Raw genomic sequence first — 15,684 nt, forward strand, 5'->3', positions numbered from 1 at the left:
AAAGGAGAACTCATCTCATTTGGGTAGAAGTGGTGCTGGCAGCTTTGATGTTGGGTATCAAACTTTAATGGCGACCAGGTAGGACAAAGAATGAATAACAGAAATAAAAGAGGACGGTTTGTTCAACAGAGTCGACGTTATGCAAGATTTGCAACAGAGCAGAGATCAATGGTGATGCATTTTTCATTATCCAACAGTTGGAAGATGTCAGAAACTACTGTGAAGCTGAAGTTGCAGAGTACTAACATTAAAAGTAAAACTTTTTTTAAGGTCGGGCGATGCTCTCAGAGTAGAACTGTCGTCTTTGCTATCAATAATTGTAGCAGCTTAGAAAATACATCGCTTCAAGGTGCTTTATATTGTAAGGCAGACACAACAATGATACATACAGAGAAAAACCCAACAATCATGTGACAGTGGGAAGGAAAAACTCCCTTTTTTTTTTTTTTTTTTCTGGAATAACTTTTATTTTTTAGTGAACAACAATAACAACAAAACAAAATCCTTTTGACTCTCTTTTTTTTGACAAAGCCAAATCAGACACAAGCACACACTCAGTTGTAGGTCATGTATCTGGGAGTGGCGCTGAACTTGGCGTATGATTTGATGACCTTGTTAACGGCTTCCAGGAAATCTTTCTCTGTGGCGATCTTCCTGCGGGCCCTGATGGCAAACATTCCTGCCTCGGTGCACACGCTGCGGATCTCGGCACCGGTGCTGTTGGGACAGAGGCGAGCCAGCAGCTCAAAGCGGATGTCTCTCTCCACACTCATAGAGCGGGCATGGATCTTGAAGATGTGGGTGCGACCCTCAAGGTCAGGCAGGCTGAACTCGATCTTCCTATCCAGACGTCCGGGCCTCATCAGGGCCGGGTCCAGCGTGTCCGGCCTGTTGGTGGCCATCAGCACTTTGATGTTGCCTCGAGGGTCGAAACCATCCAGCTGATTGATGAGCTCCAGCATGGTCCTTTGGACCTCGTTGTCTCCACCGGCGCCGTCATCAAAACGAGCACCTCCAATAGCATCAATTTCATCAAAGAAGATCAGACAGGCCTTTTTGGTCCTGGCCATCTCAAAGAGCTCACGCACCATCCTGGCGCCCTCTCCCACGTATTTCTGCACCAGCTCGGAGCCGATGACTCTGATGAAGCAGGCGTCTGTTCTGTTGGCCACAGCCCGGGCACACAGGGTCTTTCCGGTTCCGGGGGGCCCGAATAGCAGCACACCTTTAGGAGGCTCAATTCCCAGATTGACAAACCTCTCAGGATGGAGCAGCGGAGTTTCAACCACCTCTCTTAGCTTCTCAATCTGCTCCTTGCATCCACCAACATCACTGTAGGTCACATCAGGCTTCTCTTCCACCTGCATCATGGTGACAGTGGGGTCGATTTTCGGAGGCAGAGGAATGTGGATCTGATACTTGTTTCTGTCAACCCCCACTCTCATGCCCTCCTCGATGTCAGTTGGAGCCACCTGGTCACTCAGGTCCACCACAAACTTGGCAAACTGTTTGACGTTGATGATGTATTTGGGATCCTCAGAGTCTGCATTGATGATCTTTGTGCATCTTGCTACCTGCAGCGGCTGCTCGCTCTGCAGTGTCTGCTTGTCAGCAGCTAGATCCCAGAGAGCCGGTGGAGCCAGGCCTGTGTCAGACTCCTTGATGCCCGTCAGCTCGTTTATCTTCTTGAGCAGCTGCTGAATGTCATCTTCCACTTGTTTGATCTGCCTGGAATAGGTACTCTGACCATATGTTTTGAGCAGAGCGATGTCCCCTTCATCCAAAGCTCTAATAGGGGAGTCACCCTTCTCCTCTTCCTTAATCTTCCTTTGGTCATCTCCCAGATAGTCCGGCATGTCTAACGTGAGAACAAACTGTCTGGTCAAAACTCCCTTTTAACAGGAAGAAACCTCAGGCAGAACCAGGCTGAGGGAGGGGCGGGGCCATCTGCTGTGACTGGAATAAATATGAACAGTAATGTGGATCACGTTCGTAGACTAAAACAGGACATATTAATCATGTGTTGAGTTAAGCTTTGGCCACTTTTCTCCTGCACAGAAAAAGTCAGAAAGGAAGTAGGTATAACACAAAGCACTAAATGACAGCATTTCATATTAGACAGCTTGTTGCTACACGTCAGAGTGGAGACACTGTGTTAGTTACATAAATTACAACCTAAACTTTTTCTTTTGAAATGTTCTTATATACTTGAGACTTCTGGTCAATATGAAAGTTCATCTGTGCATTTAAACCATTTACAAATGAACATGAACATCCCTGTAGACTAAAGTATTCTATATTCAAATGTGAGGGAATCTGTCCGACAGCTAAAGTTTGGCTGAAATTGGCTCATATTGTAACGGTTTGTCCAAGAACTTCCTTATTTATATCCTTTTTTTATTTTATATTTTTGTGGTGCCAGCCAGAGGGCTCTTTGTGAAAGGAAAAAACTTAGCTACTAGGTGAGTCTCAGAAAAACAGCATTGACTAAACAGCGCTCAGGTGTCCCTTTGACCTTTTCAAATTCAAAGTTATTTTTTGGATCTTCAGTGTGTGTTAGACAAATTAAGGCAGGTCAAGCTCATTTATTCCAGACATAATTAAGTTTATTAAGATCACAGTGTATCAGCAGAAAGCATCCAGGTGGATCCAGAAAAAACAAAGGTATGAAGGATTTCATAGCACCTACTAGTCTCAAGGCTGTTCAGAGGTTCTTGGGAATAGTAGAATTTCCCCTTGAATCGCTGAATGCTTTAAACTGAAAAGGAGCCAAATTCCATTGGACCACAGAATGTAAGCATTCCTTTGAGACACTTAAACAACATCTGATATCCCCTCCCATCTTAGGCCATCCCAACCTTGACCTATCCTCTGTTGTGTACACAGACCAGTTTGACTTGGAGCTGTGCTTGTTCAACAAAGTGCATTAGGCACAGAAGAAGTGTTCGCCTACATCAGCAGAATCCTGAACAAAGCAGAGAGAAATTATTCCTCTACAATATAATGGGACAATATTCCAAAGCACAGCAACACATCTAAAACCGAATGGCTAAAAAAGAATCAAGGTATTGCAGTGGCTCAGTGAAAGTCCAGATGTTAACCTGACTAAAATGTTGTGGTGGTAGCTTAAAAAAGCTGCGCACAAAATCGAAATGAACTCAAATACAGAAGCAAAGAAGAGTTTGTCAAAAATTCCTCCACAAAGACGTGAGAGACTGATAAAGTCGTACTGAAAATAAATCAGTTACTGCTGCTACAAGTAGTTCTACCAGCTGCTGACTCATGGAGTTTACTTCATTTTTCACAGCAAGTCCTATGAAAACTTTAATTTTCATGTCCAACATGCCACACAACACAAAAGCATAGCTGAAAGCCCTGAAACATTTTCACGAGTCATTAGACAGGAAAGAAATTTGCATTTCACAGATTATCCTTGATTCTGAGTCTCTCTAATACATCCAGAATAACTAGAGCATTATCTGATATTGTGCTGTGTTCCAACATACTCGATATCATGAGTCTGACTGAGAACAAACAAAGAAACTTACTTAAAGTCTGTGTTTAACCTGCTCATCCATGAGAACCAGCTCCTCGTTTCCCCTCAGAGCTATGATATGAACACTAAGGTGAATGGTCACTTTGAAACACATTCTTATATGACTGAATAGGATATTTTATAAACTATGCCATTCACTGTTATCACTTCTTTTCTACTTGTGAGTGATGTGTGCATAAATGTTGCTAGGCAGGTCTTGTAACAAACTTCTGTAACAAACAGAAACTCAGTGGTCACTCACCAAGAGCTTCAGCCATTGTTGAATTAACCATTTCAATAAATAGAGATCATTAGAAGGATTCCATGATTTATTAATATGCAGAATTTAATTAAGGTATTTGGTGATTAGACTTCTATGGCCCATCGCAGCAGAATGTAATCCCAGCGGTGATCGGGATTAGGCCACGACCACCCCAGGAGTCTAGACGCTTGTAGCGGACATGAAAATGGAGACATAGCTGGAGCCTGAGTAACCTGGGGGAGGCTGAGATGGGAGGAGGTGAATCGTATGAAGGTGCCTACAACGAGCAGTGAGACTTAAAGTACGTGGAGTGGAGGCTGATTGGACTGAAGAAGGCGGACGGAAACATGATTGGATTAGACGAGTGACGTCGCAATGAGCTTGACAGTGTGTTGAAGTGGAAGTGATTAGATTATCCACCAAACACCTGGGAAGCAGACAGATGTGTGACTACAGATGTTTCTTATTGAACCTACACACAAGCTTCATTTTATTTATTGCCTCTTTTCCCAAAAACATGACTAACAATAGGTAGGAATCGTAAACTTATGAAAGAATCATGCAAGCAGCTTCTTTAAGACCAGTCGTGCTCATTTAGCATGACTACAGTAAGACCTTTGAACAAGCTGAACCCTACATTTAGTGCTGCTAGCTTTTTCAATGCAAATGTTAAATGTCAGGAAAAAAATCTCTGCAGCCTATCATTTTAAGAGAGGAGCATTTTAACACCAACTATGTTGTTGCTACACTTACAACTGATTCTAGACTGATAAACTCTCTGTAAACTGTATATCGATTGAGACCTGTGGAGTCTGTGCACCTGATGTGCACTGCAGATGAATCAGCCCGAAGCTCTACTTTGGGTTTCTTCAGCCATTTGATAACAGTCAAGAACAACCAGATAGGTTTTTACTAAAGGCTTCGACAGTTCAGAGACCAGAACATTGAGCTTCTAGTAAGTCTTCAAATTCTGACATGATAGAAGCAACGGGGAGGTTCCTTTACTTATTTCTCTTTTTTAAAATTGCATTTAAAAAAAAATTAAATAATAAATGACTTTAGTAATATCTAATAAATGAAACAATTAAAGATATTTCATTCCACGATTCTTATTGAAGCACGAAATTCTTTATCTGATGTGCGTGACTCTTCTGAGCCTCCACAGACAGCCACACAGTTGGGAGCATTTAAAATTCAGATTTACTGAACCTGAATAAATCTGGTGTGAGTGCACCACCTCCCCCCCACAGTGATATATTGGTACATTGATCTGGAATATGACTTCGTTTCCTTGTCTGTCTTTTTTCTCTGCACATGCACACTGACTGTCAAGAGACAAGAGATTCAGGTAAGCTCCACAATTTACACATTTCACTATTCAAACAGCACCTGTTCAGTAATGATAGATCAACACTGCGCGGGGAATGAGAGAGCATATTTAATTGGATGTTTACATGAGGAATAACTTCAACCATATGGATTAGATTATTGGACCATATGCACGTCGACGCTTCATCTGGACTCCTCAGTTGCTGAAGTATTTCCAAAAGAACTCATAAAACTGTGCAGAGAAGAAATAAAAGCTGCTTCAAATCCCATAAAGACCATCACATATCTCCTTCAAAAACAATGGTGAAAACAGGGACATAAAACACATATTGTTAAAAAGCCTGCCAAATAGTTGCCTGAAGACCTTTAACAAACACAAACTGAGTTATAGCACATTTAGACTTTTAGTGAACTCTGCTCGGAGGCTATTTATTGCTATGTGGGTGGATGATTTGTAGGAATTCAGCCATTGCTGGACTCACCTGCAAGTTTCTTGGTCCCTGCTAAAACACACTTAAACAAAAATTTATTATGTGTCTTATCCAGTTTTGCAGCATTTTGTGAGTGTGAAACTACCCTTAGTTCATGGGCCAGATGCTACCCTATTTATTGTCAAATGCATGATACCTTTTATCCATAAAATAATAAATGTTTTCCCCTTTCTTTAGATTTAGTTATAATTGCATTCCGATGATGTTCACTTGAGCGATTGCCTGGATTTAAAAAAAGTGAAACCACAAGCCCGTACACCTCTCATCTGACAAATGACTAGACAACAGAAGGCATTATTTCTTGTTAAGATATTCTCCTCTTTTAATAAGTGGCTATTTAGTTTACAAAAGAAATGATGAACAGCCTCATTTCAACAGTATATCACAGTTTTTCACATAAATTAGGTCTACTATCAATTATATGTATATTACACCCAAACCTTCACATTTAACTATTTTCACAGCTTTTCAATTCAAAACAACTAGTCTAGATATAGAAATGCTAGAATTTTGCAAAGCTTGATGCCATTTTGATCTGTAATTAAAGCTTAAATTCTGATTTTCTTATAGTACTAAAGCATAAAATTATTGCACCAGTCTATCTTTTTAAAAGCATGCTTATATTGCATCATTTCTTATATCCATATGTATCACTGATGGCTGTACACACCCAGTGCTTTATGTCTCTTCTGACCTCCGTACACAGATTGTCATGGTCCTGGGCCGTGTTGGCCCAGTATTCTTAGTTCTCTTGTATTTTTGTATTCAGTTCCCTGTTTAGGTTCTGTTTCCTGAGTTGCCCTGTTATGTGGTTCCCTGTGTGCTTTCCCTTTGTGACTCTCACCCCCTGTGTGCCCCTCTATGTATTCATGAGCCCTTGTCCCCTTTCGTGTTTTATTCCATGTTTTCCCCAGCCTGTTATGTCTGTGTTCTCCCCGTGCTCTCTCCTCCTGTCTGAACCTCTGTACTTCCTGTTTTACTTTGACAGTCTCTCGTCAGTATGCGTCATGTTGTGTTCACTCCTGCCCTGTCTCGTTATGATTATCTGTGTCAGCTGTGTTCCCCGTGTGCTCCCACTTCCCTCGTTAACCCTCTGTGTATTTATGTCTGCGTCTCCCTCAGTTCTGTGTCGTAGTCTCCCTCATGCTGCGTGGATTTCCCTGTGTCGCTCTCCAAGTATTAGTTTATTGTGCCCAGTTTAAGTTTTGTATTTTCCTGTCATCTTGTCAGCAATAAAGCTGCCTTTTGAGTTCATCCCTTGAGTCCGTGAGTTTTGCGATTGGGTCCTCATCCTGCCTGCCACACAGCCGACCATGACACAGATTTTCAGATTCCGATTCCTTTATTGGTATTCAGTCAATACATCAAGAATCAATTGAAGAAAAATTACAAGCAAAATTCTCATATACACACACAAAAGAAATCACAGTTCATACTGAACCAGGTTAAAAGCGTAGGTTGCAAATGGCTATTAAACAATGAACAATAAAATGAAATAACTGATGATGATTTCAACCCAAAATTTTAAATTTGGGTCCATCACTCCAAAACACTTGTTTCAGTGCAGTTCTTGTGTGATGCGTCATTCCTCAGCCTTTTCTTCCCGTTCACCGTCCTTAAGAATTAAGACCAAGGATAGTTGAGGAGCGAGGATCTCTGGGGAATTGGTGTTGGCGGATCAATTTTTCATTCCCTAAAGGCCTTTAGGAGAAGTGAGATACATGAGCTTAATGAGCTAAATGAGCTTAATAGCTAAAAATCACTAAAATTGTGCTTTAAACTTATGTCAGATTTGGCTGTTGTTCCTCTGTCGTGCTGTCCGTATGAGCAGCCCCCATGCACATTACACATTTCATCTACTGACTGAATATAAAAAGAATGATTCAACGCTTTAAGCCATCGACGTCATTGAAATTAGATTTTTGCCAGCTGCGAGTCCTGATTTGCATTTACCAGGAATAAAAGCATGAAATGGTGGGAATTTGTGCGTTATTATCAAACATCTGGTCACATTGCATGTATTTATCACGTAAGAAGACCACAGCGCAAAGAACAAACTGATGATTCCAAAAATCACCGCCCGTCAACATGTCATGTTGGTGAAGGGTAACCCTCCTGATTCGCCTGTACTTGTGCAAGCTCGCTGAATCATAAACATTCTTCTTTTGTCAGTTCATAGACTCTGGGCCCAACGAGAACACATTACAAGTCCTGTGCTTCCACCTGAACCCTGGCTTTGATTACAGAAAAGAGCAGGTGTGAATTAAGCGGGTGAAACAGGACAGCTTCCTGTGAATAAATGCATTTTGATTATGAGCAAACATTGGCCTCCTTTGGCCCTCATTATGCAAATCAGGAATTGTATTTTAGGGTAAGGGAAGGGACGGAGGGCGAGGGTGATTTGTTTGCAAGAGGATTTTGTGCAGCCTGGCAGTCATATGCTGTTGATTAACGGACTAATGGACAGGCAGCAGAGTGGGGTGAAGTAATTTCATACCAATCACTATTCATTACTTAATGAGAGATGATGACTCGGGGCACTCTCCGAGCTCAAATGGCAGTGAAAGGCAAAGTTGATGAATCGTAATAAAAAAATCATATCATTATTTACCTCTTTAAATTCACCGGGGCCAAGGAACATAATTAAGAGGCACACGGGAGAGCGATGGAACAGTTTTCTCACAGAAAGATAATCATTTATCATGACCTAATAGGATTTTTGTTTACAGCCGGGGCCATCACAACAGCTGCAGCCTTTACCTGTTGAACCAAAGCATAATCGAATCAAATAAGCCAATAAATCGACCATATATTTTACGTTTCTGTAATGCGCACAATCCCACTGAGTAAGTGAACCAGAAAGATAAATATTATTTAATGATTTTAATTGACTACATTTTACAGAATTTTATTTTAATGGGATGTTCTTTCTGGGGTCTGGGCACTGAGAAAACAATGACACATGACAACATATTTATTTGAGCAACAGAAATGAACACTTTTGTCTTTAGCAAATGGAGGCAACTGTTTATAAATGAAGCACATGAATTATATGAACAGGGCTTTATATAATGAAGGCACTGTTAGTCATGCAATGGTAGCTGAGCATTGCAAAATCCGTCTACCATCTCACTACATTTTGTACCATACAAGGCAATAAAAATGCTCAGTTCACTGCTTATTAGTCAGCGTACTGTTGCTGATGTGTAACATGAATTAAATTCAATGTTATTTATACAGCATCAAATCACAACAACAGTCGCCTCCAGATGATTTATACTGTAAGGTAGACCCTACAATAATACATACAGAGGAAAAACCCAACAATCATATGACCCCCTGTGAGCACTTTGGTGAGAGTGGGAAGGAAAAACTCCCTTTTAACAGGAAGAAACCTCCAGCAGAACCAGGCTCAGGGAGGGGCACCAAATTATAAAACGCTATTGAAAAACCCTCTTAACATTCACCAGGTTATTGGTGACAAATTACCGTAATTGTCGGGCTATAAGCCGCTACTTTTTGCACAAGCTTTGAACCCTGCGGCTTTTAGTCAGGTGCGGCTTTTCTATGGATTGTCCATGATTTTTGTCATATCGTAAGACGATTTGTTTTGTTTGTTCCGCTGTTGTACGGCACTACGTTGCCTGGCGGAAGGGCATGTGATCAGACACACAGTGGTCGTGTCCAAATTCATGGGCTGCATCCTCCTCAGGATGAGGCCTTCGCGGTCTACGTGGGCCGGGTCCTCAGAAGGTCGGGTAGGCCGGAAGTAAACGGCCGTGAAATTGGACGGTCTAGCCTTCTGATTAGCGTCACCGCTGTCTCGGTGGAGTTTAATAAACTCAGCCGTCTGCTCCTTGCTATCTAAAATATAACGGGACACTGGCGTAAATTCTCGACTGTCTCATACTTCTGTTTAATCAGTTTTCTGTTTGACGTTTAGTCAGCTGTGTAAAAACCAAGGAGGAACCCACCCGGGGGATTAATAAAGTTTTATTTTATCTAATCTACTAACTTTAATCTCAGCCAAACCGATTTACTCACGAACAAACAAAACACTGAAAAAAGCCCAACAATAACATTTTTAGGTTGTCTAAGTGACTTATATATTACGTTTAACCCGAGCAGCGAAAGTCCGCGGTGATCTGAAAATGATGTGCCGGGAGTTGTGTCGTTCTCGGCCGCATCAGTAACCCTCGAGCTCCCGGCTAGCTATCGAGCTGGTGGGTAGCAGACGCCTCCGAAAACGTCGAAGCACTTTTGCAAATATGCGATATCTTGATAAACTGAGCAGATATTTGATGTTTACATAACTACTTTATCGCCTGAAAATATGTTAAAAGTTTATTTTGTGACCCAGAAAGATTAGTATGAGTAATTTTAAAACTTAGTAGCGGCCGCCATTGTTGGAAACTGGAGTTTGGCTGGGCCGCGCTATGAATTCTGGGATATGGTAGGCCACGAAGGACACACCCGACCCATCCTTCAAATTCGGGGAAAAGGAGGACGCATTTGTCGGCTGCATTCGGAGGAGTCTACGAAAATTTGGACAGCCTTCGGCGCGTCGCTGTGACGTAATCGGTCTACAAATGCGGCCTCAGGAGGATGCAGCCCATGAATTTGGACACGACAAGTATCTGGGTTCAAGAGTGGTATGTTGGTCACGTGTCCATCCGCCAGGCAACATAGTGCCGTACAAGTAGCGCGAAAAACAAACTTCAAATTAACGCTACGCGTTCAGCGGGAGTCGTGGATGACGAGCGGCGATAAACTTGCGAAAAGCAAGTTATGCTCAACTCCACCGGTGGAATCTGACAGCGTGGAAAAGTGTGAAAACATCCATGATCACCAATGGATTTCGAAGGGCTGGACTGCTGCATGATGGAGAGGAGGACACCGCCACGGCCCTTCTGATGGTGTTTGACTCTGACACTGACAACGAGGATTTCTTTGGTTTTGTAAGTGACAACGAAGGAGAGAAGTGGAGAGTGGATGACGAAGCCATCCTGAGCCTGTTCGTGTCCGACACTGGAGAAGAGGACTTTGGTGGTTTTAGTGCGCAGGAAGAAGAGAAAGATGGTGAATGACTGACTTTTCTTCTTGTTAAAGCCGTGTCACTGCACCTGAGCCTAAAAGGTAGTCTGAATCTATTTTTCTGGTGTGCTGTAGGTTGCTGTTATGTACTACATTTGTTACTCATTTATGAAGCACAGCACATGTTTCGTACTTGTAATTACCGCTACTTGTACATATACCTAAAAAGTTATGCAAATATGTACCCATAACTTGTTTTTCAAAATATTAATAAAAGGGGTGTGTCTCCAAACAGCCATCTCTTTCCTGACAATTCCCTTTGTGCATATTCTCTTACATATGATAAGTCAACATTGAAACACCTGCGGCTTTTGGTCAGGTGCGGCTAATGTATGTACAAAACAGGATTTTCCCCTGATTTTAGCTTGTGCGGCTAATATTCAGGTGCGCTTTGTAGTCCGGGAAATACGGTAATTAGCTATTGGTGACTATTTAAGGTTGAGGTTAGGGGGTCGGAGAAACTGTATATTTGCCCTTTATACTGTATAGTATTTTCACCCATTGGGCAGGACTATGTAGTGTAAAATCGTGGAAAATTAACCTTCTTCTTTCAGCCAGCAGACTGAAGATAGGTCTTCAAAAACACACCACCAACAATACAAAATGGCTAAAAAAAAAGACCCCAAAAGAAGCACATTAATGTCATGGAGTAGCCTAACCAGGCTCCAGACCTCAGAAAGGGAGCTGAAGCTTCAGGTTTCACCCAAAGAAGCCTAAAGGATTTTACAGAGTTCAGGTAAACAGGCCCTCGTGAAATGTGTCCAAATCTGGTGACCAACTACGAGAAGCTTCTTACCACCATGTCACAAATTTCAAAACTTGCTGTTCATATCACTCTTCTGGCTTTTACTGTCATGCCCACAACCTCCCCTTTCCCTCAGCAACCAAATGCCTCATGTTGCCTTCTAATCTTTTGATTGGCTGACGTGGTGCATTTTTCCACCAGAAGGCTTGGTGGTGCTTTCAAGCAGAAAGTTTTAAATCTTCTTAAATCCCATCTTTACTGTTTTTTTCCTGCGCTGAGCTCGACAATAGTTTATTTATCATAAGTCTGGTTTTACCCGACCTATCAAGATAATTGAACAATTTGAGATTCGACACAACTTGAAATGAAGACTCAACCAGAGTGTATGTTGCTATTACATGATCTTAATTGGTCATGTGATCTGGACCTACCAGCAATTTCTTCGACTCTAGAAGGTTAAATGTCCAACCTTTGCAGACAAAACTAAAATTCAAAACAAAACACAGCCACTTTATTGCAAACATAGTTAGTGACAAGCAGCATGAGAGCTAAAGCAAAGAATATTTTCCATAGAATTAAAGCACATGATGGGAGAATAAATATCAAAAGAATAATTTTTTTAAGACACTTTGTGCAAAAAACCCCCCTCAAAAAAAAAAACCAGTCGGTTTCCTGATGCACAGTAACTGTATAGGTGTAATACAGCAAATGATAAAACAATCATCAAAACAATTATTTTAAAAAATGACAAAAACTAGCATTAGCAGCAGCTCAGAAAAATCAAACAGATGATTGTTCCTGTTTAAACTAAAAGGAAAATAGATACAAAACAAGGCTTACTTTTCTTTATTTCCTTTTATCTCTATCTGTCTTACTCTGTCTGTCTTAGCTCTCTGAAATTACCACGGATCAACATTTGTAATGTATGCTATAACTGATATAACAGCATTTTATAAATACATGTTACAATATTTAAAAAATGGTAAGCACCAAAAAAGGGTTGCCAGTTGTCTACTGTAAAAGGAAGGCAATGAAGAAATGCACTGTATCCAAGGCATGGTGTATTTACTGTTTACATACTGTAAAGAAGATCACAATGAGGTGAGACAATCAAAAGCCTGCTATCTTTTTAGAGAATATTTTTCTAAACTGCTGGGATAGGGGAAGTCCAAAGAAAACAGTAGGAAAACTAAGTTAAGACGGGAAACACAGGCACAAAAGAAGGAAGAACAACTGAGGAGCACAACAGGATGGAACAAAGACAAGAAGAAAGCAGGAATAAAAAGGACTAAAAGCAAACTTATCCATCGTAGACGTTACTGGGAGATGTGAAACAGATCGAGAACAACGGACAAGTGAAAGTAAAGAGGAAGTGAAAACAAAAACAATACACACATCAAGTAAAACATGCATTCATCACAAAACAACAGCATAGAGAAAGCACTAATACAGCGGTCCCCAACTCCCGGGCCTCAGACCGGTACCGGTCCGTGACTCGTTTGGTACCGGCTCAGGTGTGAAAATGTATGGTTTTCCGGGTTTTTATCGGTTTTCAGCTTTATTTTGTTATCGTTTTTATCGTTAATTCGGTTTTCCTTGGTCTTTTCACGTGTGTTATGAATAAATCTTCTTTTTTTCAGTACCGGTATTAGTTTTATTTTGTTGTATTTATCCACCTTAAAGGCCGGTCCATGAAAATATTGTCGGGCATAAACCGGTCCGTGGCGCAAAAAAGGTCGGGGACCGCTGCACTAATACATAGAAGACCAAAACAGGAGACGCTATTTTTAGCCTTTTTTAAAGCTTTTTTTAAAAAATGAAGTCATCATGTGAAACCTGCATTTTGTCATTTTTGTCTAATATTTATGTTTTGATGACCTGAAACATTTAAGTGTGACAAATATGCAAAAACATGCATTTTAGTACACTCCACCTTCTATACACTGTTTATTGTTTATTGTTTAGTGCATAAGCTAAAAAAATAGGTTCCATCAGAAGTGTCTTGTTAGCCTTAATGCAATATATTTCACGGTGAACAAATCAAAACAAACAAGCTTTGTGAGGACCGTCTTCTTAATATGTCCACATTGTGGGATGTAAATGCTTTGTGATGGTTGGTGTGTCTGGGTCAGTAAGGGTCACATTTTCCCGTCTCCTCTACTGTCACAGTTTCCCAACGCACTCCCCTGATCCCAGGTGCTCATCCTGATTAGCATCTTGCCACAGAGTTTCAGCACAGCACCTCCCAGAGGTCACCTGTCAATCAAGCCATGTGTTTGGCACTCTGACGTCTCTTTGATTTACTGCTTGACTTTGTTAGGAGAGCAACCTCTTTCCTTTTGCTGTTAAACCACTGTAGCATCTCCTGTCCACGGCTGCTTCTCCTGCACATCTGAAATTTTATGCCTAGCCCTTCATATTTGGAGCAAAATTTATAAAAAAAAAAACTAAAAAAAAAACATCTGTCAGTCCCGGTGATGACAAAATTGTTACACACTGATTATTATGTTAATGACCAACAGTGGGTATACTTAAGCAATCATTATTCTAAATGTGACACATTGTGTTCATCTTAAGGCTCCAAATTCATCGTTTAAGCTAGGCATCAGTTCACTCTAAATAAAAATAAGATGCTTTATAAAAGCCGATCAGCATAAATCAGAGTTGTTGCAGTAATAATGACAAAAGACCATCACAAACGCACAGGAAACTAATTTCAGCCGGGGACTGGAAATCACCTTGTAATGGACGAGGTCAGTAAATACACACGGACATACTATAATTGATTAATAAGAACATATTTACCTGTTATGATTTAAAAAAGAATACGTGTGTAATAATGGGAGGAGCTCAAAGAGCCGGATCGCCCCGTGCGTGTGGCTGGACAACGAGCAGCCATCTATACTGTTAACGAGCTAACCACGCTAAGGCGCTGACGCCGTGCAGCCCTCACACGGGGCGATCTGTGTTAACTCGCTAACAGAGATTTGCCGCGTTAAAACGGTTATGGCGTTAACGTCATGTTGAGATTAACGCTGACAGCGCGACTTTTTTTTTATGCTACAAAGTTACAGTGACAGCTTTTTTTAGGAGGGGAAAAAAAGGGAAAAGAAGGAAATATTACACAGTTTCTAAAAAAAAATCAGTCAAACATTTGAAAACTTTATTTGAAATTTATGGATTTTATTCGTTTGTTTGATTCTTTTGCATTTAAAATGAAAGCTTTTATCAAATTGAGTCTGTATTCTTGAGAGGGGGGGTGAAAGCATCTCATGGCTTTTCGTGTTATCAAACAGACAGTGACAGTCTCAGTGAAACATGTAAATGTGAACATGCTCTGACCTAACAAGGACACCTTGTTAACCAACATCATTCTGTAAGATGAAACGAGAAAAAGCAGGCTTATCCATCTCTGTCAGAAAAACAAGCAGCCTAATAGAATGGATAAGGTCATCACCAAATGTCAAACGTGTTTACCCTCCAGAAGCAGACAGATTGGCCAGAATTCATCATAAACACAACAGGTTCCCATTACGGAAAAATTCCCTCATCCCCTTTTGAGCTGTGCAGCCATTGCCTCTGGTTTAATTGTGTGAAAATAAAAAGGAGAGAAAGGTAGATGCGGGAAAAGTCTGCTGCTGTCTTTTCCAGAGAAATGCTAGTTTAGGGACTATAAAGGTCATCTATTCAGGAATGATGACACAATGAAGACACACTGCAAGCTTATTAAGCAGGGATGTAACCTGTAGTTGTTCAAGGCGAGTGTGAGCCACAGAGTGTTTTGACTAAAGGAAAACAAGAGGGAATTCTATGGCTGTTACTCTCCTTGCTGTTATCTCCAAAAACTGAGAACTACTGAGTGAATGAATTCTTTTGTGACAGGGAACATGCACTGTACATGACAACATTCCTAGCTGGTGTTTACTGTCCAGCTCTGCATGGAAATGATGAGGATGAGAATACTCTGAAACGCAGACCTCACATTCGCTCATGGCTCTGTGTAATTCCCGTGCTTCATTATTTGTGAGATGGAAGGTAAGTGTTAAAAAAAAAGTGCCACAGATGCTTGGACGATTTATGATTCTCTGCAAGACCCAAACTGCTAGAGATCAATAGAACAGGAGTAAAGAGAGGGGCTGGGAGTGCAATGTGTCATCCTTTTAATGAAATATAGATTTGGGACTATTAAACAGCTTGCTAGTGCGAGTAAAATTGCTCACTTTTTCAC

At 41.0% G+C, this 15,684-nt stretch overlaps 1 protein-coding gene across 1 annotated transcript; it reads right to left on the reverse strand.

The window, feature by feature from the left end:
* Positions 1-457: 457 nt before the first annotated feature.
* On the reverse strand, positions 458-1,878 carry LOC146610110 (26S proteasome regulatory subunit 7). Its single transcript, XM_085345730.1, has one exon. The coding sequence runs from the start codon at positions 1,854-1,856 to the stop codon at positions 555-557; it is 1,302 nt and encodes a 433-aa protein (XP_085201856.1). The 5' UTR covers positions 1,857-1,878; the 3' UTR covers positions 458-554.
* Between the last annotated feature and the right edge of the window lie 13,806 nt (positions 1,879-15,684).

Source organism: Diplotaxodon limnothrissa, linkage group LG22 (genome assembly GCF_057381915.1).
Source record: "Diplotaxodon limnothrissa isolate DT_005_m linkage group LG22, D_limnothrissa_male_GT1.1, whole genome shotgun sequence".
Taxonomy (NCBI): domain Eukaryota; kingdom Metazoa; phylum Chordata; class Actinopteri; order Cichliformes; family Cichlidae; genus Diplotaxodon; species Diplotaxodon limnothrissa.

What these genes read in the sequence shown, in the direction of transcription:
- LOC146610110 (XM_085345730.1), bottom strand. Translation starts at nt 1,856, where the DNA reads ATGCCGGACTATCTGGGAGATGACCAAAGGAAGATTAAGGAAGAGGAG.